This window comes from Numida meleagris, chromosome 3 (genome assembly GCF_002078875.1).
Source record: "Numida meleagris isolate 19003 breed g44 Domestic line chromosome 3, NumMel1.0, whole genome shotgun sequence".
Taxonomy (NCBI): Eukaryota; Metazoa; Chordata; class Aves; order Galliformes; family Numididae; genus Numida; species Numida meleagris.
In genome coordinates, this window is record NC_034411.1 from 99,621,388 (window position 1) to 99,649,095 (window position 27,708).

Here is a 27,708-nt window from a genome sequence, read left to right on the forward strand (position 1 = left end):
GATTTCAACAGTAATGCATGAATGAAGTCCTCCTACAAATACATGAAAGAATAATTTACTCTGGAACAGACCTGTAATGGTCGTACAACCTAACTAGCGCTTAAATCAAAGTCAGCCCCACAAAACTGCCCATGACATGATTCAAGTTCTGACTGACTACCTCCAACAATGGACAACCCACATCTCCCCTAGGCAAGCACACATTCCAGTGTTTTACCACTACAATGGATAAAAGCTTTTTCCTTGTATGTAATCAGAATTTTTGATGTAACTTGTCTCTGTTGCATCTTGTTCAGTCTCTGAGCACCTCTAAGAAGAGATTTTCTGTCTCCTTTACATATTTCCTCTTCCATGTATTTAAAAACAGCAATATTATCTCCCTCAGACATGTCTTTTTAAGAGGGAATGAATCCAATTCTCTCAGCCTCACTGCATGTATTGAGTATCAGCCACCTAATCACGTTACTAGCTCTCCACTGGACTTGATCCAGTATGGCAACATCATTCTGGTACCTGGCAGCTCAAAACAGGACTCACATTCAGGATAACTTACCTCAACAGGGAGCTTGTACTTAGTGTCATACAAAGAACGGCAGATTTTCAAAATTTCAGTTCCTGCGCTGTCCTTTTCCTCAGGTGGGTATCTTTGTAGCATAACGGTAACCAGTTTCACCCACGGATTATCATCTGCACATGATCTGCCCACAAAACACATACAAATTTTTAATATATATGTACAAACATATATGCTTACACAGACACAGTTTTCTTCAGCTTTTTTTTTGTTACTCTTTTTTTTTTAAATGCGTGTTGAAGTACAATCTCAAGAAACAGAGAGGAAGAAGTTTTGATGGAAGTTCCCACCCTGATGCCATCCTTCTTTCAATGCAACGAAGTAGTCAAAAGTATTTTAAATTATTACATACTGTTACAAGCCCTGAGGAATAATGTACCAGATGAAGATTAATGGAATACCATAGGAACAGCTTTTCCTGGCGTTACATTAGCTGATTTCCTACGCAAAATGGCATTGAGGGAGGGGCGACAGGAGAACAGCAGTCCTCATTTTGTTAGCATTGATCACGTTCTAACAGTGTCTGTTTCCCAAGTATCTGTCTTCATTTCTTTGTAGAGAAAAAATCTACAAGACTCAGGTTTTAATTGTCAGGACCAACAATCACAAACAAAAAACAGAAGTCTGTATCTATTTATACAAAAAGCCTATCCAAACAGAGGATAATCCAAAATTGTATGTCCTTTCCATTCCACATAGAACTCAGAATCATAGGATCATCCAGGTTGGAAAAGCCCTTCAAGGTCAGCAAGTCCAACCATCAGCCTGACCTACTGAGTCCCTCAACTGAACCATGTCCCTTACAACCACGTCCACAGGTCTTCTAAATACCTCCAGGGATGAGGACTCTATCACTTTCCTGTGCAGCTTGTTCCAATGCTTTGTCACACTCTCTGTGAAGAAACTCTTCCTTATTTCCAGTCTAAACCTCCCCTGGCACAACTTGAAAACATTTCCTATTACCGGCTATCTGAGAAAAGAGACCAACACTCTCCTTGCTACAATCGTCCTTAGCTTCCTCTTCTCCAGAGTAAACATTGCTTCATTACTCTTTGCACATGCTCAAGCAACTCAATATTCTTTTTTAATATCCTACTGAGGGACCCAAAACCGAACACAATCTCATTCAGTACCACTGTTTCACAGTCAGCCTTAAACCGAAAGCAGACATTAGAGACATCTACAATTTATCATGCACGCTGGTAGAGGCAACATTTACTGTAAGTTTAATTGCTGATGTATTTCTTGGCCTACAGCTGCGATTTGCTAGATCACAGAGATGTTTGGCTACTTTTGGCAGTGACAGGTGTACCTGCTAGGACTGGATGCACTGACAGAAAAGAGTGGCAGACTGAAGCTTTTAAATGAGAGCATGAAGGAATGCACCCACATTGTCATTTTGCTAACATGAAATAATTTTATTAATCCATTTCAATGCATCACTAAAACAGACTAAATCCATGCACAGCAGTGTAGACTGAGACTGTATAAAGCCACAGTAACACAACCACTATGTTCATTTGTGCTTCATTCATGAAGTTCGGAACGCATAAAAGGTGGTTTAAAAATCACCCTGTCAATCTCTGGTCATTAATCATTTAACCAAGGAATTGAGATTTTTTTTTATTTTGTTTTCAAGAGGAAAAAAAAATCAGGGAAGGAGCAAATCTGACAGGTTAGTCTTACAGTTCACAGTAAATTGAGATACTTGTGCAGCACAAGTGGAAAAGAGCAGTAAAGTGCTTTGAAAGTGCTGCTTTTCAATGGTATTGTTTAGCAGCAATTGTTGAAAGTAACATAATAAATATAGCAGCAAATTGAGTCTGTTAAAAGAATTAGTTGCTAACACATACCAAGGAATAGGTCTGACAGTTCAGGAGAGGACAACTACTGATACCTACTATTTCATATATATTTAAAAAAAAAAAAACAAAAAAACACAGATCCACATGAAGCTGTCATTATATTCTAACACCAAACCCAGACAGAGATGCTAGAAGCGCTTAACTCTGAATGCAAACTAAATGGAAGTCATTATTTTTATTCTTTTTGACAACTTAATTGAGCTTTTCCATCAGTCACAGTCACTGAACAAACTGCTGCCATGAGTCTGGCTGGAAGCGGCACAGCTCCTCTCCTCCTCTCTTCCAACCCGAAGGGTTGCACCCAAAGAAGCCAACTTATTTGACAAGCAAAACATGATGCATTTGATCTATGAACCCCCAATAAGGTCAGGAGAAGAAAAAAAGCGCAACTCCATCTTTGCCACTGGCTAAATTAATAGCTCTTGCTATGTGATCCATCTCTTGCTTAAAGGCATGGAGAGTCATCATGAATTTCCATTTTTATAGCTGCTGCCTCCAGAGTACATTAAGAAAGAATTTTCCATTAGAAACAGAAAACAGAAATCACACTTGAAAGCACAGTTAGAAATAGTTAGAAAGAGAGAGAACAGTTAGAAAAGTTAGAAATAACCAGAAAGATGCACACCATAAATAAAACCTGTATATGACAAGCCTTAAGTCAAGCATCAGACATAAATATATATTTCTACAAAATTTATACAAATATAAAAGCTTTTCTGACAAACAATTATACTTTCTGAAAAAAATTATTTTTCTTATAATTATTTTGAATACTATTAATAAATAGACATCATCTGCCACTTCTACATAAAAGAAAGATTCAGTCAACGAAAATCTGACTCATACAGGTAGAATTCAGTTTTCTTTTCTGAGTGTTACCTTTGTTCAACTACAGTTAAAATAACAAATTAATTACTATTTCCACACTGAGATTTATTTCACAAACTTGTAGTGATGGCTTTTTTTTTTGTACCAAACCAAAAATGTCTTTAGAGGGAAACATTCCATTAAGTTAAAAAAAAAAAAAAGTGCACTAAGCTACTGACTCCCCTAAAATCAGTTCTTTTTTTGGTTTCTTATTAATATTTAAAACAAATATAAAAAATGCTTTTTGAATGTAGGCATTCCAAAGGCCCAGGCAGAGCTTCAGGTACTGTTAAACTTTATATTTTTTTCTTTTTCCATTTTTTTTCCCAAGACTCTATGAAGTGCTTAAAATGACTTCTGAGTATGAGATGCTGAGGCAGTAAAGCATGTACGCATTGCGTGATGTTAAATATTAATATTTTTAAAAGTGCTGACTGAACAACTGAGCCATCTCCACTGGTTCCTCAGTCAACATGGCACATTATGATATGACAAGAACAATATATGTAGATGAAGAGTATTCTTTTGTTAGAGTGACAAAGACTGATCTTTCTTAGAGAAGACATTTTCTATCGAAAAAGTGAAAAGGCTGCTAAAAACACCCAAACTTCAGTTCTTTTACTTCTCTATCCTTCTGAGCCTTTATAAAACTTAAGTTTTATTTTTCAATTTTATATTCAATTATAAGAGATTTCCTGTTAGTTGAAAACCAAAATTTTAAGAATTCTGATGACTCAGACTTAGAATACCCCAGTCCATACACATATCATTACATCTGCAATAAACAATCAGTTAGCAACAATGGTTTTCTTCTGATGCAGACAAGGAACAAATAGGTAAGACCAAAAAAAGATTCTAATACATAGGTCTAAACAATTAGCATAATTGCTTTCAGTTCCCTTCTCTGCTTAACAATTTCTTAATGCAACTTGATTTAAAAAAATGGTACTGTTGAAAAACCCATTCATTCATCTAAAAGCTCCTGTTTTACTTCAACTGAGTGACCAAGGTTGGTTTTTCAGAAACGCGTGTGCAGGAACATTAAAAAAAATAAATAAAACCTATACTGGTAAAGATACTTGAATGCTATTTACACGAAATATGCAACAGAGATAAAAGAGAGAAGTACGAATAATGCAAGATGAAAAGACACCAGAGAAGAACAGAGATTGGTGGCAGTCTTACCAAAGATGCAGACATGAGCACATAATAATGATTGTCACTGACAACAGGAGGAGAGAAGGTTCAGATAAAGGTGGCAGAAAGTAGCAAAGGTTTTGTTGTTGCTATTGTTACTGTTTTCTTTTGCTTATTTCATTTTTTTATTACTGGTGGGCTGCATATCTACAACACAGCCTCTGATTCTTGTCTGGCATGAATTATTCCAGCACTTATGAAGTAAAATAATTAAAATTAATAAAATTCAAAATAATTAAATTGAAATGTAAATTATCCCCAGCAGAGTATAACAAGAGGCAGTTACAAAGACCTATCTATTTGACAAGAGCTTATAAAATGATTACTCTCTTACACTGCAGGATACTTAAGAGAGTTGTGTCTGACTTCTGAAAACCAATCAAACTTCAGGCAGTAGGACTGAGGGTAGAATGGGAACAGTACATCATTTCTGGAGCATTATTAACGGCTAAGGTTTTAAGTTCTCTCAAATTCATTTTGATGACGGCACATCAATTACAAAAGACAAAGATCAGTCTGAAAATGTTTCTGCACACCAAATATATTATTACTGTAGAAAAAAATACATTTTATACTTAAAAATATTTTGAAGCTTAAATTTAGCTTTAGGTTAAATCCTTGTAATGTATGTATTGTTTTAACATTTTTACACCCCCCCCACCCCCCCCAAAACAAACTTCCAAAACATACCTGACTGAGCCTACAGAACTAATTGGAGGAAAAAGATACTTACTTACAGCTATGATTACTTTTACTGCTATTAAAAATGTGCTTTTTAAAACACTAGTACTGAGCTAGAGAGAAGAATTTTCAAGTCAGTACATATTCCTGCTGATACAGGATTTATAAAGCACATAGTCTTATTGGTAGAAACAAAAGAGATGATAAGAGGAAAGTGATGGGAATACAGGCACAGAGACCCAGGGGAGAGCAAAACGTTCCACCTTTGATACATTTTTTCTACTGGGACAATTTCTAGCAGGAGAGAGAAAACCGAACAACCATTAAATTACCAGAAAACAATCAAATAAAGAATAAAGAAACTAGAGATGCAATATTCCTACTGAGAAAAGAACAGCATTGAAAATGGGGAGTGAGCAAGAAAACTAAATCAGTTACTTTTTAAACATGCAACCTCAATTCTCTTCTTCCCAAGCAAAATAATGCTAAGACAATGAAGAAAACGGATTGCAAGGTCTTTCCCATCCCTCAAGCAAACAGAAAGAACTAAAGAATGAAACAATAGTGGTAACCACATCCTGGGCATCCCACCTTGAAAAAAAAAACAAAAACAAAAACAAATTTGTTTCTGATAGTATTAACATAATTGCTTGCTCCCTAATCAAATTTGTTTTAATTTTTGGTTGACTGGAGTTTCAGGTAAACTTGAGGAAATCTCGAAAATCTGAACTAGTCTTTCTTTCCTTGTATGTAATGAATGTGAACTGTAACTTCTGCATGTAAATCACATTATGGAATCATGAGTCAAAGATTCTCCATGAAATGACTACTGCGCTACTACTAGTGGCTACAACTAGTGAAAGAGAAGGGGACAACTTCTCCAGAAGGATTTCCAGTGCCTCCTGGCAAAGTAAAAGTAGTTAAGACATTGGAGTTTTAGTGATAATAAATTATGTCAAAGGCAAAAATAAAAAAAAAAATCTAATTGCAGCGCAAACTTTGCAGTTGGTACCTTAAAACTGCTGAGACACAGGCCAATCACTCTCACACTGATACTTGGGAAGGAGATGAAATATGTCTTCCTAGAAGCATTTCCAAACATATGAAGGACACAAAGACGACTGAGATTAGTCAGCATTAACTTAAAAAAGGGCAATCATGCCTGAACAACCTGATAGCCTTCTACAATTAAATGACTGGTTTGGTGGATGGCAGTTGACATTACACACCTATATTTATCAGTGTTTCAACACTGTCTCCCATATCTTCATGGGCAAACTGATGAAGCATGGGCTAGATAATTAGACAGTGAAGCAGACTCAAAACCTGGTTGTTAACAGTAGCACAAGTCCTTTTTGGAGACTAGTGACCAGCAGTGCACCCCAGAGATTAGTACTGGGTCCAGTACTCAAAATTTTTAATGGAAGATCAGGATGGTAATGGAACAGAGTGCACCCTTGGCAAGTTTGTCTTAGAGATTTTCAAGACTCCAATAAAGCAGTGGCCTTAGGTAGCCTGCTCTAGCTGACCTTGCTTTGAGAAGAGGAGGGGAGGAACTTTCAGGGATCCCTTCTGACCTCAACTGTTGTTAATAGCATGAAAATCACAGAATATCACATGTATTACTTTATGAGTTTATTTTTCCTGCTCTCTTGCATCTTATCTTAGCTACACTGATTTCTTTATGTCAAAACTGTGACTAAACCTCTAAGAGCAATACTAACTTCTTAAGAACCTAAATTACTATACAGGTGTTCTAAGTATTTTGTACCAATGTTCAGACTTCACAGATCTTGGAACTAAGATGTATCCCACCCCTAAATATTTAATCCACTGTTAGTTGTGAATACAAATGATATTTAATCATTATTTTGTTTTCTCTTCTTCACTTGAGGAAGAGAGCCTGAAGGAACAGAACACCAACTGGGAGATAAAAGTAAATAATTTTTAATTTCTTCTGCTACAGAACAGTAGACAAGAACATCTATTCATAAAAGTTCTCCTTTTATAAATATTCATTCTTTCTGTTCACTACTGAACAAAGTTTGACTGATCCTATATAGTGTGAGGCATCAAATTTTTCAATTACAATTACAATAAAACTAAGAAGGAAAGCTGGGATATGAACTTGTGACAGATATGCAGCAGTCCTAGTAATTTTCAGTGCAATGCAAAAGAAAAGTTTTAGCTCATAAAACTGTCATAAATGATTTATCAAAATTATCATCCAGAAATTGCAAACAAAATGCAGGCTTGATGGTGAGTAACCTTTCCAGATTAGTTTCTAATGGACAAGTTCTCTCCAAGTACACAAAAGAATTACCATTCATAAACAGGTAAGTCCGAACTTTTCTGATAAATCAATGCATATAAACACTTTGAGGAAGGTAATTCACATTGAAACAGGATGCAACTGATGCCCCAAAGTTATCTAAAGAAAGCATCATTTCATGTCTCTAATCTAACTATGGCCAGGTGAAACATGGCACATCATGCTGACAAGAAGTATACTACTATTAGTGGTCTCCTTGAAGGATATATTTGACTGTTGCCTCTACATCTTAACACAGAATTGTACAAATCCTTGTATATTAGAAGTCAGCATCAGTTATAAAACAGAGCAGCAAAAATTACAGCCTAGATGTTTCAAATGAACTCTTTTAATAAATACCCATTCTGATAGGTGCAGTGCTGAAATTTCAAATAATTATCATTTGAATTGCTGCGTTAGTATCTTCCAGCTATGTCTGTCCTCGTATAAATTCTTTACTTATGGATATCTTTTTCAGAAAGTAACAGATAACAAATAAAGAAAAGAGAGATGGTACCATTGCTTGGTATCATTATCCTCACAGATATTCTACAGCCTATCTGCCACATCTGAACATTAGTTTTCAGAACTTTTCTGTAGACTTTCTACTTTGAGTAGAAGAAAGATTCTGAACCTCACGTTCTTTTTCATGGATGTTCTATGTACAGTCAAAAGTAAAATATGCAAATCTAAGTTCAAGTACTTGAAGAAATCTCCAGCGCAATAGTTCAGGCAATAAAATTATTCTGTTCCCCTATGACGCACACTATACGCTTTCTACTAGAAACTGATTCAATTCTGCTTTAAATAAACCATCAATTTTTCCCAAAAATGTTATTACAAAGGGTCATACTCCTCTTAACAATTTTTGAATTCACTGACTGAAAGCTACACAGTATTACCACGCAACAAAATTTAGAACTTCTTCTGTCTGAAGAAATGCTCACCTGCTGCTCATTTCCATAGGTGGCCAAGCTTGAAGGAGTAAAACCAAGTGCTGCAACTCAGATGGTCTGTGACTAGATTCCAGAAGTCTAAGGAAGAGATCACACCTTTTTTCTTCACTTTCAATATCCGTTATCTCTATCTGAAAGAAAAACATTTTAAAATCAAGGATTTTAAAGCAACAAGCTATCTGTGAGGGACATCAACGTTGTAAAACAGTGCAGGAACAAAACCAGTGAAGTCCTCCCAGAAAGCCATTTTCTTACCTCTCATTTTCAGTTACATGCAAGTAAAACAGGAAAGCAAATAAACAATGGGAAACGCCTCAGGCATACATTCTTAAAATAACATACTTCTAAAGTAGTTTCATTGATTAGTTCTGAGAGTCTTACATCTCTGTAAAAAAAATTCCCTAAATTTCCTTTTTCTCTCTATATATACACATAGTTTTATGTAACATGCATGTCCAGTACTTCTGTAATATATATTACTCTCACGTATCTGTGAGAATTCAGTGGTTTTATTCGAGTTTGCATCATCTAATCTTTACACTAAGAAGAAAGAGTATTTGAAGATTATTTTAAATTCATTCTCTCAATGAACTGTTGCTGACAAGCACTGCAGTATTTATCTGTATAGGTATTTAAGCTTAAGAAATACAAAAACCCCATCACCCAGCCTCCAGACAACTCTGTCTCAGGAAAAGTGTCCCTCTATGTTCAAAATATGCAGCTGCTGTCAGAATTGGAATTCTCTTCAGCTGATAACGGGTTCTATTACAGATAATTACTGCCTGCAGTTTGCATGGAAAAAGAAAAGTGCAAGGTAAAAGGTCTGAGTGTTGAAGAAAGGTTGCTGTAAATGAGAACTAACTTGCTACTAAATGAGAAGCAGCTTATATTTCAAAGATTGGGTATCACACCTTTGTGGCTTTCACAAATGGAACAGCTATTGTCTGCCTGACACACATAAGTTCTTATAGTTTAAAAATATTTTGTTACAGTAGCAAGGTTGCTTTCTTTCCGCTATTAATACATTCTAACACTGATTTTTTCCTTCAAACTTTGAAAACTTTCAGGATATAAACCACTTCAGTTTTATCTTATAATTCAGCTGCAGATACATAGCATTAAATGTTAAAACTTTTGTTTTAGCCCAAGTATTTCTAAGACTTCAAACATGGATGAAGTTTTCCTTAGTTCTACAGCTTCTTTAAAAGATTAAAGTTTTTATTCCCATCTTCTCAAAGTGACTCTGATATATCAAGGACAAGTTCTTCAAAAGAGGTTGGAAAACAAAGATTACTGATGCATTTATTGAGTTGCCTACATAAACTTATGACTTTAAAATATTTAGTATTGAAAACTTTACTTCTTTCTCCAGGGTATGTCTGAAAGTACTGCATACTGAAATGTTTTAGACAGCAGACATATATTACCCACTAATAGTATCCCTAAATTCCATCTGTACTTCCTCAGGTGAAATATAACTATATTCAATATTTAAATCACAAGGCTGGAAAGAGAAAGGAGAACAGGAAAGGGTAAAAGGGATGTAAGACATCCTAATCTCAAAGGATAAAAATATTTAGCAATTTAGCAAATTACTTACTAACTAGACAATAGAATCTCTCACATGGCTTCATGTGTCCTCAAATTCCTTTTTTCAGACAAGTAGCTCTAAGCTTTTAGATCAAAGAGATAGCATTAGAAATGGTCCACTGAGCACATTTTAGGATATTTGAGCAAGTAACATGCTACTTCAGAACACAGACTGAACATTAAATCTCTACAATGATAGTATCAGTACTAAAAGATGAGATGAACTGTCACAGAAATGGATCATAGTAGATTACATATCCGATTCAACATGAACTGAATTCTCATCATTTGGCATAACACTACATCTTTATGAACTAGTTTAGATTAACCTCATCAAAAATGTAACACTATAATATAGTGTTTTGGACAGCTGGATCCTTGCAACACAATTGCTTAGAACAACAAATATTAATGTGATCAAAGCAAATGAGAAAAACGAACCTATTCTCAAACATGGTGTGCATTTCTCAAACACTTTATCCTATATTGGCTTCTTTAGAGGCACCTACATTTCTCACTTACAGTAATTAAAACTAAAACACTGTAGAATGTTCACTTTAAGAAAGAACTATTCAAAATTCACTTTTCATATGATGCTTTAAATGCACATCACTTCCATCTACTGCGAACCAGGTAAGATTTAGAAGGCAGCAACACAGGGAGCAGCAAGTGTGTGTACTTAAAGATTGAATGTGATCAAGAATGCAGCACTGAGGATAAAGGAAATGAAGTTAATGGAAGAGTAAAAACAAAAGTATTTAAGTACTGAAGGACAGATGACAATTATGCTTATCTTCAAAAACAAAAAAGACTAGCTCTAGCCTACCTAGAACTTCCCATTCCTCCTTCCTTCTGTGCCTCAGTTTTGTTTCGCCCTTCTTTACAGCATGTTGTGCTTCTGCTGCACATATTAGTCACTCCTATACTCCACATACATCTGCATTTAAAGGAAGTTTTAGGCATGATTTCACTCATTTGACAAAGTGATTATTAATAAATAGACTTTTTTTTTCTTGTAAAAGAAAAGCTAGGATACAGTTGTAAATCTAAGTTCTAACATCAAGAATGCATGAGCATATGCAACAATTTCACACAGCCAAATATGTACGGAATAGTTTTCAAAAGTATTCCTTAATTGAAAGCATCAATCAAATACTTGCTAATTCTGCAATGACTGTGAACACATTTCATATTGCATGCCAATTATACCTTTTCTAAAGCAGCTGTATTTAATTTGTTTGAAAGCCTTTACAATCAAGATTATTGAAATCTATGAGATGTACCCACCAGAATGGCTAGAAAAATCCTAGTAAGCAGGAGACCAACCTATGTACCAGAAACGCAGAAAACAATAAAACATTAAAGCACAGACATCATCAGCGATAAAGTAAATCAAGACACTTCCCCTAAATATTTTCCACATAATTTTCAACTTTGAATGACAGGATATCTTAAACAGTCTCTTAATTCTTTCCTTAAGGTTCTCCAGTAATAAAAGTTACAATCAAACCACAAAAGCAGACAGTTCCTTGCTACAAGAAAACAAGATTTTGAAACAATGCACTGAAATGAGTGTTGGCTTTTTTTACACAACTAGATTACATAAAAATACATATATATGTGGGCTGCTCTGAAAGTAATGCCTCCTATTTTATTATGTTGACCCAGGACCTCAGAGATGGATGTTGGTGGTATGGAAGCAGAGGTAGAACCTTCTCACCAATAATCCATTACATTTTGTTGTCATGTGACAGAGGGGCAGTCTGACATAGAAGCGTGGATGAAGCAAAGCTGTGTCAGTGAATGCTTCCATGCAGAAAAAATGGCGTCCATTAACATTCATCAACACTTAACTGAACATTTACGGAGACCAGACAGTGGATGTGAGCACAGTGAAGTGGTGGGTGGTGAGTTTCAGCAGTGGCGGCAGTGACAGCGGTCACCTCCACTGGTGCTGATTCTTACAAGAGCAGCATGCAGGCTCTTGTTCATCACTGGCAAAAATGCATAGCTAACGGTGGTGACTGTGCTGAAAAACAGTGTTCTGTAGCTGAGAATTTCCTCTATTAAATAGCATCATTGTGCTCTTTGTAGCTGTTGTAATTTCCATGGTAATAAATAGGAGGCATTATTTTTGGAGCAAGCTACGTATATACACAGACACAACTGAGGAAGCAGCCACTTTACACAACTGAGAGAGCATGCTCTGTGTTAAAAGGCAGAAATTTCATCTTAAAAAGAGCAAAAGCTAGCTGAAATGGAGTTGCCAAGGTTACAGTTAAGCCTGTCACCTTGTAATAGCACAGCAAAACAGTAGAGATATTAAAAATTCCATTTAACCTGAACGTTCTCTTTTCAGTGACTCTGAATGAGCAATTCAGATGACTCTAAAGCCTGTAACACAACAACGCACTGCATTTCTAGCAGTATAGTCATTTTCAAAACCATGGTAATAGTACACTATAAATCTTACCCCCTGACTTTTCAATTAAAAAATCTAAAACATTCAAAGGTTACATACAGATAACCTGCCATGAAAGGCTCAGACCCCTTGTAGTACAAAGGCCTGGAAAGAAGAATCTGTCACTAAACAGATTAATGATGCCTACAGCAAGGTAGCAAAGAGTACACTTGAAATTCAGATAATCCATAAAGAATGTAAAAGAGAAACAAGTGGAAAAGGAAAGCAGGATTTTCAGTTTTAGCAACAGATTTTTCCATTACTGCCTTGACTTCCCCTAGTTTTGTGCCTTCTCTTCGGCAATGTAACACAGCTGGCTTTATGTTTTTAAAAGACTGCACAAATATTCTCCACAAAGGAAAAGTCAATTAGGAGAATTAATTTTAGAAACAATGCTCATGATGCCTTATAAAAAAAAATACAAATTAAATAAAATTGAGCCTCATGTTAAAGAATTGAAATACAGAATGTCACAATTAACAAGGGACTACATATGCTTAAAATCAAGAAAACAAACATCTGCATAGTGCTAATATTTCTTTAAAAAAATCAGGAAATTAACAAAGGAAAATACAGGCTGTATACACAACACAGAATATGCAATCACTGTTTGAAATGGCACTAGATCTACCAGACCGACTTTTTACAAGATAATATAGTGCTAGGACAAGTGGGAATGGTTTTAAACTTAATGAGAGGAGATTTAGGTTAGATGTTAGGAGAAAATTCTTCACTCAAAGTGGTGAGGCTGCCCAAAGGCAGGCTGCCCAAAGAACTTGTTAATGATCCATACCAGAAAGCATACAACACCTGGTTGGATGGGCCCTGGGCAGCATGATGTAGTGGCTGGCAACGATGCCCATGGCAGGGGGTCAGTACTGGATGCTCTTTAAGGTCCTATCCAATCCAAGATATTCTACAATTCTATTATTTTTTGCATCTCTGCTCATACTCACACACTACACCACATAGAGTTATGTAGCTTTAGCCATTAAAACCACTATTTTTCCTCACGTGGTTACGGTTTTATTATTAGTAGCAGATTCATGAGATTTAAGATAGTGTATGTACAATCATCCATTCTCCCAAAAGGAAAGTCTTCAACTTACTCCAATCTGCAAACTGTAAGAAAGCGCTTCATGATGATTATATATATATATATCTTTTTTTTTTTTTTTTGCTGGAGTTCAGTTATTTATCAAGCAGCTGGCCACAATATCCTAGTTTTGATATCACTCTGCTAGTAGGACATTTTATCAGAGAAGCTTCCAACAAGCTTTTAAAACACTTTGTTTTATACATAGAATGTGGAGTATATGGGTATGAGTGCTTTTACTGCTACAAAAAATAAAAAAGAGGACTATGACGGTTGAGGTACTTGTAGTCTCTTCTTCAGCAGATAACCTGCAGAAAAACATACCCTTTATCTGACTTCAGGCATACTAAGTAATCCTGGAATGCACATTTCTTATATCCAGTATTGGGAAAAAAGAAAGTTGTGCACTTGAAATACCTCCTCTAAAAACACTGACATATTCTACCCGAGGAAAGTCTTCCGAAGATTTATCTAGCTTTCTTCCCTTACAGATTCAATGTATCAGATGTCCAATGTTGAAACTTTTGCCCCCTTCAACAAAGTTTTGCTTCATCTTTTTCCACAGATTTACTATTGCTTTGTAGAGATTCGTTACGCATGGCACACATGAAAGACTGTAAATATGAAAAGTTACCTCAAAAGTTAGTTCTACCAGCTTTAAGAAACTTATGATGATACACTGAAGAATGATAAGGTTAAATAAAGCCGTGGGACATCACACATGACTGATAAAGATAACTACTGGCATGGCAGTCCACAGGTTCAGTTGTTTAGTTCAGTACATTATCTCACTCTTGAAATTGAAGTTAGTTTAAATCAGTATTTACAGCAATAGTGCTATGTTGCTGTATCTAAATTGTGTCCCAGAGGCATAACTATCTGCTATATATCGTTCTCCTAATCCTAAAGGACAGACATCTGATAGAGTTGTAAAGTGCTTTATTGCTTAAACTGTATTATTTGAACTGCACCAACCAACCTGGCTGGTGACCTAAGGACTGTTTTGTTTAAGAAAATGGAAGTGCTAATAAAAAGAACCACCAAACAATCACTCAATCCAATCCACTTCTTCCACAAGTTAAAACAAAAGATGCTGCCTGTTTACATACGAGAACAGTGAACAGGAAAACTGAAGCAGACATACCTCCACCTCATTCTTCCCAACAAATTCTGTTCAGTATATTACATTTTTTTCTCCTTAAGCATGACAAAGCTATGGTTTTCATCAATAGATTTTATTCAGTACTAACTTTCTAAAGAAGTAATTGATAAGGGTGTTTGTAACCTAAGAATTGAGCTGTAAAAATCAGAAAAATATTTTCCTTCATTATAAGTACTGGTATATGGAGAAAAGCTACATTCATACTTAAAACCAAATCCCTGGATTAAAAGCAAAGATATTCGTGGTTTCCAAGAGCCACAACTAACTACCTACTGATTTACATGACTATAAAGTTCATTTACTACATCTACCAGATTGTAAATATCTCAAAATACATTCATGTTCATCACTGCAGTCTATGTTTGAATTAATATGGGATTAAAAACAGAAACGATAAACATGCATTTGAGTAGTCCCTTACTGCTACAATATATTCTCAATTTGTTTGGACTCCCTTGTAAAATGCATTAAGTTTTTATTTATGCACTCCACTACAGGCTCAAGAGGTAGAGACTTAATCTATACTGCATTTCAAGATAATAAGCAGATCTGACATAAAAGATTTTACTTGGATTCAAGATCAGAAATGGTGATGCTACAGCTTGCTTCCAATCATTAGGCAGGACTTAATACGATTTATAAGCACTGACTGATAACAACTTGGTAGAATTCTGTAATGATTAGCATCTCTGTATTGTTGACAACAACAACAGAAGAACAGACCTACCTTAGAGACATTATAGTCTAAACAGGTAAATCAACAAGGTTGCAAAGTTAAAAACTTGTTAAAAAGGACATCCTTATCTCTAAGTTGGACAGATACGTATTTGAAGGCCGGACTATTCAGTGGATAATGAAGTTTGGACAGTTGCTGTCAGAAGGAGGTGGACAATGGATCTATGTCTAGGTGGAGGCTATCATGAGTTGGGTCCACCAGGAGTCTGTCTTGGGACAGGCACTGTTTAGCATCTTTATCATTGACCTAGAAAGCAGGATCCAATGTACTCTCAACAAGTTTGCTGACACCAAGCTAAGTGGTGCCACTGATAAAATTGAAGGAAGGGATGCCATCCAAAGGGACCTGGACAATCTTGAAAAGTGGGGCTACATGAACCTAATGAGATACAACAAGGCCAAAGGCAAAGTGTTGCACTTGGGTCAGGGCAATCCCAGGTATGTGTACAGACAAAGAACTACTCCTTGAGAGTAGTCCCGTGGAGAAGGACTTGGGGGTCCTGACAGAAGAAAAGTGAGACATGAGCCAGCAGTGTGTACTGGCAGCCTGGAAGGTCAACCGTATACAGGGCTGCACTGAAAGAAGGAAGGCCAGCCAGGAGAGCGAGGTGGTTGTTCTCCTCTGCCCTTGTGAGGCCCCATCTGAAGTACTGCACCCAGGTGTGGAGCCACCAGTACAGGAAGGATGCCAAGCTGGCGGAGCGGGTCCAGAAGAGGGCCATGAAGATGATGAAAGGGCTGGAGCACCTCTCCTAGGAAGAAAGGTTGGAAGTGCTGGGCTTGTTTAGCTTAGAGAAGAGAAGGCTCCAAGGAGATCTCACTGCGGCCTTCCAATACTTAAAATGACCTTATATGCAGGAGGGGGATCATCTTTTCACACAGTCTGATAGTGATAGGACAAAGAGGAATCGTTTTAAACTAAAAGAATGGAAATTTACATTAGATGTTAGGCAGAAATTCTTTACTCAGATGGTGGTGAGGTGCTGGAATGTCTCAGGTTGGTCAGAGAAGCTGTGGATGCTCCATCCCTGGAGGTGTACAAGGCCAGGCTGGACAGGGCCCTGGGCAACCTGATCTAGAGGTTGGCAACTTTGCCCATGGCAGGGGGTTGGAACCAGATGCTCTTTAAGATCCCTTCCAACCCAAACCATTCTATGATTCTACGACATGAAGTTACCAACTAAGTTGAACAGATATTTAAAAGTGTTTATATATATATAAATACACACACATATATATGCCATATGAATATATATATGTATATGCATATATGGATTATATAAGTATATGAATATGAAAACAAATGTAAAAAATTGCCATTAAAAATGGGCACAAGTGTACAACTCTTCCTGAAATCGGACAACTACTGCCCCTGCAAAGGTATGATGAGGAGCTTTTTACAGGCTATTCCTTACTTTCTTCAGGGTGAAGAGGCAAGACATCCCCTACCAACCATCATGCTAGACACCTGTAAAACAGAACAAGCACGTACTGAAACATCTTATTCTAAACCTTCGTATCCCAAAGCAACAGAAAATGGTTTTAAGGGCAAAACCAGAAGTGATGCTCCCCCCAGCACACTATCAGCATTTCATTATTTAAAAAGAAACCTTTTAGTCTGTGATTGAGAGCAAAATCTTCAGAGACTACAGAATCAGGCTGAGAAAAGCAGTAAGAGGTGAAGAATCATCCACCATGTTACTCATCCTTCCTGTCTACCAATGTGCAAGAGCAATCAAGGAAACACAGCTGCAAGCATGAGCATGAACAGTTTGCACTAGCTGATTAAAGGTGGGTTAGGAGAATACCTTGTATGTAGTCAGATAGAAGAGGTTAAAAGGTTAAAAAAGAATAAACTGGTCATCTGTTTTCCATGCCACTGGAATTCAGAGATCTCTCAGAAGAGGAAAAACAGGGAAGTCCCTACAACTCTTTCTCCTTAACCTATATGAAACATTTTAATGAACAATACACTAACCTCTATGCATAATTTTATCCAATAATTTTGCACTAAAATCATCTGTTTAAGCAAGAATGCTTCCTAAAACACTTGAGTTTTTGATTTCAGTAAGCAAGTTTAATTTGTAAATAAGCCAACAGCTTTCAGTTATATATTTTCCTGGTAAATAACCTCCACCTAACTGTGGGTAATATTTCAGTTTAGAGCTTGTCAACACATAGAGCTGCTTCTTCTGCCTAGTAATAATTAACCTCCTCTGAATACCCAGAGATGAGGACAGTACTGGATTAAGTTTCAAATGCAGGCTTCCTTTTCTTATTTCATGTCTGTTTTTTGGCCCCTGTGGTATTTAGAATAGGCTAGATTGGATCCTGATCTGAACCTGTACTGACCTCTTTATGTACTAGCAACACTGCGACAGTGTGCTCTCCCTGCATTCACCTCCCCAGTCTTTCAGTATGACCATCTCATCCAAAGCCCTAGCTCAGCAGCTGAGGGTCAACTGCACGGCTCTGCAATCACAGTACCGGTTACTGTCTGCTTCAAAACAGACACTGAGGAACTAATGGAAGAGACTAACGTGCAAACACCTTTCTCAGCAGTCGGGGGCTAATTTGAACAATATGCCCACCAAGATCATCTAGTAAACGGTATGACTGAGTCAAACATCTTACCCCACGTAAAGTGAACAGCAGAGGAGCTCCTTGTTTGTTTGTTCTAAAATATTTTAGGCATTCAATCCACTCTCTGGTTCCATTGACTTCTCTCATATATAACCGAATTCAATGCTATTGAACTCTAATTAGTAAGTCAGCACTGAAATGGCCATGATTTCAAACGCTGTTAGTAACGATTGTCAACTGAGGGAAAGAAAAAAACAGGCCTTTTAATTCTTTTTCCTTGAACTGAAAAGTAAAATGGAGTCGAAATTAGATACCTTATAAACTGCTTCTGCTTTGTGTTTCCATAAGGACTGCTCCAAAAGTAACGTCTCCTATTTTATTATGTAGGTCCATGATGTCAGAAGCAGATGCTGGTGGTATGGCAGTAGAGGCTGAACCTTGCCACCAATATCCCATTATATTTTCTTGCTGTGTGACAGATTGCAGAAGAAGAGTAAGGTAGTCTGACAAAATGGTGTCTGACATTCAGCAACCATCAACAAATGTCAATGGGTGCAATTTTTTCTGCATGCAGGATTTCATGTACACATCTTCACTTCATCCACATTTCCCTGTCAGACATCAGAAACACCAGGAACTTCTTTTCTGACAAATTGATTTATATATTGTTTAATTCCTTATCTGTTTGATATGCAGATCACTAACTCCTATGAATTGCACATAGATTCAGTAAACAGAAGTGCATCGCCTAACGCATAAGAATGTATAACTTGTGTAGTAAATAAAATCCATTCATTTATATTCTGCAGGAGACTGTGTCCTAACCTGCAAATACATTTCAGCAGAAAGAAAACCTCTGAAAACTGTACATAAATATTGAGAGAGAAAGAAAGAAATGGATGAACAATGAAAAAAATTATGAGAAGATGTATATACCTAGCTAGCTAACATTGAATGAGACATGATTAACATATGTATGATTTAAAATATGCATTGACTAGGTGACAGTTAATATGTAAAAAGCGGAGTCTGTGTATAGCATGGCTAAAACTACGTAACATAAGGGAGTTAAAAAGATGCAAGTCATTTTAGTTGTATGCACCAGTTATTACTCATTGTTTTATCTTTATAACCTAGGTATACTCTTCCTTTAAAACATAAAAGGTGATAGATAGGAGATATAGTCTGAAAATAACAAGATTCTTATCTTTAAATATTACTGTTAAATTTAAGCCGCTTAATTAGCACCAGCCATCTCTCCCCATTATGCAAGTGCCTCTTCAGTTCACATTTTCTGATTATCACCACCATTAAGAAGGAGTGCATGCACAAGTTCTCAGTTTTCAACTGTATGTATAACTTCTGACTCGATAAATTAGTCTGTAAATCTTGCTGATAGAGGAAAAATTATGTTAAAACTGTTTTCATGTAAACAAAAACTTGTCAAAATTAACGCTTTCAAAATACCGTCCTGCATATAGGCTAAACCAACAAGTTAAAAGACATATTTTTAAAAAGAATAACTCACAATAAACTAAAACACCCACCGCCTTTAGGAACAGCAGGTTGTTTACACAGAAATACGACATTAGGTTGGAGTCGGTACTTTTTTTTTAAAAATAGATAATGAAAGATTCCTCTATTATTTATCCATATTTATGACTTGGACCAAGAGCACTTAAGGTGACAAGTGGGCGGATACCAGAAAATTATTTAAGCTGCACAAATTTAAATAAACGAGTAAGTCAGTTACAGCCATAAAACTAATTTGAAACACTAGGTAGCACCATAAAACTGTCATACAAGATGAAGTTATGTAAGCAGTGCGATTGGTGCTTTTCAGTTTGATGTAGTCATTGACACAGCAGTCACTGCAGTTATAGGTAAGCTCTTGTGCAGGAACAGGAACAATGTATTTAGATTTATAATGCTAAGTAAAGGAAAAAAAACATCAAATGGCATATTAATGTGGAATATTGTGGAGATACCTACTCAAAACTGGAATTTATTACATAAAAAGCCCTACTAGCTACAAAGGTGTCAGACAAATTTACATTTTAAATAACGGAAAGGATTAGTGCTTACATAATTTATGAAAGGGGACAAATATGAAGTAGTTACTTTTTTTAAAAAACGGTCTCACACTTCTAATGAATATGAACTACAAAAAATGCGTATCAAGAACTATTCAATGAATAGCTGACAGGGGCTCCTGAGATGACAGTTAACAGACCTAAATAAAGTCAGCCATCCAGATGTTTGACAGAACAAGACTGTTCAAAAAAAAAAGCATGGTATCAAGGGTTATTAATATATTAATTTAAAATATTGCTAAAATAAGGCCTAAAGAGAAATGGTTTTACAGTCCATACTTCGTAAGACTTTTAACATCTCTGAATGGAAACCACTGAACAACTTTATCTGCTAGCACGAGAAAAAAGTTTAGGATCAAATGGTAAAGAGTAGAATTTCTGATAATTTTATGACTGCTTCTTTGCTTACATAAATTAATTGATGCTTTTAGGGGAGTGCCTCATCAAAACAGGAACATAAGACTCACTGAATGAAAATCCATGATTTCTAGTTGATGTACAGCTGAAGTCAAAAGTGCAATTATGATGCTTGGATTCATAAATATGTACCATTAATTTTCACAAAGATATCACATTCCTTCTCCAATTATTTCATTTCAGGAGGTATACTACATATCACAGTGGGATCAGATGGAGGGGACAACAGTCACAGAAAACATTTTGGATGAGATAACAGGACTGGAATGGTTTACTTAGATTGAATAAGCAACAGAAAAAAAAATGTGGCAAAGTACGTAGAGCAGTGGGCTTCGATTTTCTGAATTTTGCTATCTTATAAAACATAGAATAAGATGACATATAAAAACACAAAGAGGCAAAAATCCTTCCACTGTGCCAGCATTTTCTGCCTTCAATGCCACAAATTTAGCGAGTGACAACATACGGCTGCATTACAGTTCACCCACATATTTCTTTGCAACATAGTAAGAACTAATACGTCACTAATGAGCTCTTAATTTTTGTGAAACTGAGATAAAAGAACACCATGTGACATTTAAACCATTTCCTACTTACATCTTCATTACTAAAGAACTATTACAGAAAGTGAATTATCCTACATGAACCAACTCCAGAGCTTGTTTATCCTCCTCTAAAGCAACCACAGTAGCCCCAGTATCATTCTATTCAAAGCTTTCATTGGAAACCATCACGTTCACTCAAATAATACTGTTTATCTCTTCACTTTGTCTTACCCATTTTATTTGTGCAGTTAATGGAAAACAATTCATTTGCATCCTGAAGTATTTAATCAATCTCATACACTACAGTTTATGTTCCCAAAAAACATTTCACATGTTGTCATATGGAAAAATTGCATCTTCAAGAAATGGAAATTAGTGTTTTAAATTATTAATCAAAACTTGAAGTTAATTTATTACGCCTAATTTTTATGTATTTTTAATAGAGAAACCATGTCTCTAGAATTATAAACATCTTAATAAATTTACTCAAAGATGATAGGATCATAAATTCTTCCCCTAATTAAGCATGTACACAAATAAAAGATGGCTAAGGATTAAACAGATACTGTTCTTTCACCTCTACTTTGCCAGATCAAGCTAAACGCGGGTCATAGTTATCTGAAAGCTGACAAATGCCTTCAGCAAAATGACTTGGGAATTCTTACATCTCAGGCTGCTTTCCGTATACTTGTGTTCAAATGTAGTTGACGCAAGTACATGCGCAATGGGTAAGTGTTGAAAATCCACTACTTCTATTGAAATTTTTCTCTATGAAGTCATGCAGTTCCATGTAAACAGATGCGTATTTTTCATATACTAGAGAAGAGAGCAAGAAAAAAACAAAGGAAATTTGACAGCCATATACTCGTTCTCAGGAAGTCATTATGTTAATGCAGACATTAGAAAGGTTGCTGAGAAAAACTGTATCTAACATACGTAAATTGCCTATATCAGTAAATGGCAAAGGTAGGATTGGGAATGTACACATGAAATACAAATTAATCTAGTAATTTTCCAAAGCTACATTTTAAAAATAAGAGATAAGAGTCCTAAAATTACTATCGCAAATTTGTATCCTAAATAGTTTCCAATTTCTAAAAACACCTAGTCCTCAGTAGCTCTCCAAGCCTGCAAGATCATGGAAAAAAAATGCCAGTAATATAATAATATGAAAGGTAAGGCTAAATGAGATTACCTTCGCTAAATGACAAAGCTATTTGCATTTAAGTAGCATGCAAACAGTAATTACATTTTCAATTTGCATAATAATTAAACAATCCTTTAAAGACAAGGTGTGCCTTATAGAAGCTTCCCTCTTGTTAACTTCTTGTCTTAAACTAACACTTTGCTTTACCTAAGGAGCGTTTGCTAATGCCATCAACTTCCTGGGGAAAAGCTCTACCTCTTGTAACTGTAACTTATTCTCCCTAACTGGTCACTGCACCAAATGACTAAGTACACACACAGCACTTGTCGTTATTTTACCTCGCTGCAAGTCATTATTATAGGAATATAAATAATTTCTCATCTTAGATGGATAAAGCTAAACTTTGATGTAAACATCTTAAACCACGTTTCTCCCCCCAACATTTTTTTCCTAACATATGAAAAAGTCAGAATTCTGACCCATATTTTTCATGCGTCAGTTAACTAGAAAATTACAGAACCTGAAGAGCTCAGATAAAATTCATCAAGAGGATTAAAACAACGCATGCCTCCTCCCTCCAGGAGGGTGGGTTGCTACTGGAATGTGAATTAAAGACTCTCAAGCCTTTGAAAAATGAGGACCACTGAATTTTTAATTTTGTTAACTTATCATTAGAGAACTGGAAATTGCTGTGTTTCTGACTGTTTGATAGGTAGCTGCTTCCATGAAGTACATTTTTAATTTTGTAAGAGCTGGCCTGTTTCCCAGAAGCACATTGATTTGTGGCACCACTACTTAGAGCACCTAGAGCATAATTAAATATTAAGGCCTTCTTTGATGTATGCGAAGCCTGACTAAGAGGATTAGTAGACACTCTGAGGGTGGCTTTCACACATTTTCTGGTAATTGAACACCGCAATATCATTTTACTTATCTTTACTCAATAGGAATCCACATTCATCCTTTACAATACTTAGTATCCCTTTTTGTACCAGGGAATGGTTGAGGAAAAGAGGACCGTCTAGAAACATGCAAGAAATGCCAAGAAAGCATGGGTAGAACAGTCTGAAAGAAAGATGATGAATACTTTTTTGAAACATTTACAATGTAAACTTCATTACCAAATCCTTTAAACACATTCCTCTACTAGCTAAAATTAACGTTCAGCCATTTCCCCCACCCTTTTATTTTTCTAATGAATGTGATCAAGTGTTTTACTGCTTTGCTGGACGAGAAAAGGAGACCAAATGAATAAAAGTGAAGTGACATTAGAGAAACTAGAGGTGCTGCAGCACCTCTACTATGAAGAAAGGTTGAGGGAACTGGGCTTGTTTAGCTTGGAGAAGAGAAGGATCTGGGGAGACCACATTGTGGCCTTCCAATACTTGAAGGGAGCGTAAAAACAGGAGGGGCAACGATTGTTGATGAGGGTGGATAGTGATAGGACAAGGGGAAATGGTTTTAAACTGAGACAGGGGAGGTTTAGGTTAGATGTTAGGAGGAAGTCTATCACACAGAGGGTGGTGATGCACTGGAACAGGTTGCCCAAGGAGGTTGTGGATGCCCCATCCCTGGAGGCATTCAAGGCCAGGCTGGACATGGCTCTGGGCAGCCTGGTCTAGTGGTTGGCAACCCTGCACACAGCAGAGGGGTTGAAACTTGATGATGTTTGAGGACCTTTTCAACCCAGGCCATTCTATGATTCTGTGATTATGATTCTATGAAACAGATACCTACACATAGCAAAAAAAACCTGACATAGCAGCACGCTTCTAAAAGATGTAATTCCGCATGTCTACATTTGACTGGTTTACCAAGAATAACCCAGAAATTTAACAGAATTTTTGAACTGTACTTAAACTTCCCATTCACAAGGATGCTTTTTGAAGGTTATCACACCAGAAGCATTAACCTGTGTAATAAAAAACTGGATAACTCTCTCTCTTGATATTTCAGCATTCATTTAACTACTGAGTTCTGCAGTTTTACTAACATATCATGAAGGAATGCAAAATGTATCTAGCAAGAATACAGAGAAAACAATATCCTACCTCCAGTTTGTTAATTCACAGAATAAACGAATCAAATCAAATAAGGTCACATTTTCTTCTAACATCAACTTGTGGACTAATGTTTGACATCAGTTGAATAGATGAGAAAAAAAAATTATGTAGTGAATCATTCACTTGTTTTCTTGGGCATTAATGAAGAGTTCCAAACTTCAGTTACTACTACTAAACAGATGAACTAATTTGTCTAAATCACAGATTAGCTACCTATCACGAAATATTCATTCAAAGCAAAGGGATCACATCCATCACATTTAGTTTGAACTGACAAGAAAACTAGAATTATTTTAAAATATGTTCCAACAGGAATATCGTGATTGCATTCTGCAGAACAAATTGAAGTGAAAAAACAATAATTTTTATGTACATGTAAGTACAGCTTTCACTATTGCAAAGCACAGAAACTATTTTTGAACTTAGCTAAATATCATACACACAGAATTTTATATAACAGCATTGTATGCATATTATTATACAATTAGCTTTGAAATGTTTAACTAGCACAGTACTTACGCTTTTTACTACATAGCTTATTGCAGTATCTTCTTACTTATCAGCAGAAGTGTAGAGTACAGAAGTGATTAACTTCTCTATGCCATGAGTTAACAGTGTTGCTTATATTCAGCACAGAATCCTTTCCTCACCAAAACCATGTGTGTTTTGCTGCTGAAAACTATCATTCCGAAAATCCACCACTTCAGAACAAAGAAGTGAGTAATGTATTACACAGGGAGACCTAAGTCAGCTGGAAGATTGCGTCTGCAAGAGTTTAGTAAAGATACGTGTGAAGTCTTGCACCTGGGACAGCACTGTCCCATGCCATAGCACGAGTGGGGACCGTTAGGCAGGGGAGCAGCTCTGCTGAGAGAGCCTAGGGGGTCATGGTGGGCAGCATTAGCCAGCAGCACATGCAGTGCATTTCATTAATTCCTGAACTGTTACGAGATGAAAGAAAATTAATACAAGTTTTGTGTTGCAAAGTCATACATATTTTGACATATCAGATTATGGGAGGAAAAAAAAGGGATCTGATATCTTAAGTGATTCTTAAGTGCAGTGAGTCTCACAAGGTTTCTGTCTAATACAGGTTCTTTTTTCTTTTCTTATACAGCCATGGTTGAAAGCTACCATCTGTCCATACTTTTTTATTTTTATTGTATTTTTTAAAACATATTTTAGTTTAACATTTTAGACTCAAAATGCTTTTAAATTGGACACACAGAATCACAATTTACTATAATCTTAACTCAAAAGTAAAATAGCATTAGCACCCATCGTGATGACCACAGACTACAAACTCAAATTTCACCATATAATCTCTGAAAAAGAAAGTCTCATACTATCATCTATAGCAGTCAATTTTAATACCTTTGTTTCAGGCCAGCAAGCTCTGAGAACAGCTTGTGTCCTGAAGTACACAAGCAGTTTGCTGTCCTCATCACTGAGGTGGAAGGCTTGTTCCAAAATCTGCAGTACTTTGATGCGAGGCTTCACTGGTAGAGTGTCATCACCGCAGAAAGGTCTCAGCCACTCCAGGAGATCATCTGAAGAAACTACTTTCTCCCTGGAATTAAACAATACTACGTTAAATATCCTGATCAAAATATTACCTACATGTATTTTCAAAGATGTTAACAACTCTGATACATTACAAATTTTATCAGAGATGTCGTAAACAATTTTTGTGTTACACAGAAGTGGAACCTAGGTGAGCTAATGCAGAAGTGGGATTTCTTGGAATTGCTATATGAAGTACAGAGAATACCATGAGCAGTATGATTACCTCTTCTAGATGTCTACTCAGAAGGAGCATGCCTCTGAAGAGCACACCTCTGTGAGACTGCAGAGAAATTAGACCTCGAATCAGGTGCCTGAAGCTAAGTGCCAGAAGATTTTAATTCAAATAATCTTGTGAACACCATAAAACTGCATCTATCCAGTTATGCATCATCTCCATGCTACCTTGACTGCCAATTTCATCACAAGGGCCCTGAATTTAAGCACCTAAGAATCACCTAATGCAACTGTTCCTGATCGATGCCCATACTTGCATGCTACCTGACTTTATGTAGCCTGACCACTTATTTTTTGAGTATGACATTTTTTTGCTTCCAATGCTTATTCACAGTGGCCTGTATTATTTTCTTTCCTTAAAGGTTCCTTATTTTCTGTATATGCAAATTAGCATCTTGTGTGGCTCTAGCAATTTTAGTTGTTTTTCTTTCTTTTCTATAATCTCTAGGTAGATGGATCACTGCATGTCCTAATATGATAATGAATAAAAAATGTTCATAATCCTTTCAAGAAAAAAATGTCACAAATAAATATACTTTGCATTGTATCACTTAGGTAATTAACAAAAATATCTTAATAATGTAATTTAATTTTAAAATGTTTATTATACCAAATACATTCTAAATTTTACAGTACATTTCACAGTACACTGGCTGCCACTAACTCAACCAACCGGCTAGCAACTCCAGACACAATAATCTATTCTGTCCCTTACTGGCTCTAAATTACCACGTAACAAATCAGTAAAAGCCTATTCTGCTATTTTTTCAGTAGAATTTCAAACTAAAGCTTACTTATTTAATTTAAATAAAGAAAATGGCTCCAGGTGGAATCTGATTTATAACTAATGTTCCCTTATTTGTCTTAACAAGGCAGACGGGAAAGTAATATCAGACAGAAAAATACGAATTTATCCTGTCTTGCAGCTCTGAAATAAACACTGACAGTTTAGATATTCAGACTGCAAGGATCTCAATTTTAGTTTTCATATTGTCTGAATGCTGCTGTTGAATGCAGAACTTCAGCAAAATTAGACGTCTCTGCCAAACAAATGTCACTCAAACTGTACATGAAAAGTGCAGAAATTAAGAGGAAGTGTTTGAATAGTTCCAGAGTTTTTCAGAGCTCATACCTGTTTGTTTACATATGCTTTTCTGAAGGGAATATTTATATTTTGTAAATCCAATAGCTAAACTTTAAGAAGATAAATGAGAATGAGTACTTAAAATACTGTAGATTATCTCCTGTAGTTACACTGATTTACACTTCAGGTTATTGTTTCAATGGTTAAATTTTGAAGTATATATCTAAAGACTCTAGAAATTGCATCTCAGAATATAAATAGTACTCACTTTCTCATTCTACATTATAATATTGTAAATTAGATTTATTGCAGATTTTGACAACAGTCTTCTTCAGTATCCAATACATACCCAATTTAATGTCACTGGAGGAGCCTGTGCACAATAATTTAATTGCTTTTGTTGGCTACAAAAGAGCATGGGGTTTTATTCTTTTATTAATTTTTAATTATAATTATTAGACATAATTTCTTAAGTTTGTAA

General features: G+C 36.0%; 1 protein-coding gene across 7 annotated transcripts in view; it reads right to left on the minus strand.

The window, feature by feature from the left end:
• The window catches only part of NBAS (neuroblastoma amplified sequence), a 168,751-nt gene that overhangs the window by 18,362 nt on the left and 122,681 nt on the right, over positions 1-27,708 (minus strand). For 3 of the 7 annotated variants that reach the window (XM_021389494.1, XM_021389496.1, XM_021389495.1), the window contains exons 48-50: positions 25,718-25,913; positions 8,443-8,582; positions 554-698 (exon numbers count right to left, since the gene is read on the minus strand). In XM_021389494.1, the coding sequence (XP_021245169.1) occupies positions 554-698; positions 8,443-8,582; positions 25,718-25,913 (481 nt within the window). Of the gene's footprint in view, positions 1-553; positions 699-8,442; positions 8,583-10,051; positions 10,125-10,161; positions 10,979-18,529; positions 18,547-21,798; positions 23,346-25,717; positions 25,914-27,708 lie in introns of those variants that run through there. The other 4 variants (XM_021389497.1, XR_002436333.1, XR_002436332.1 and 1 more) reach the window with 4 other exon arrangements.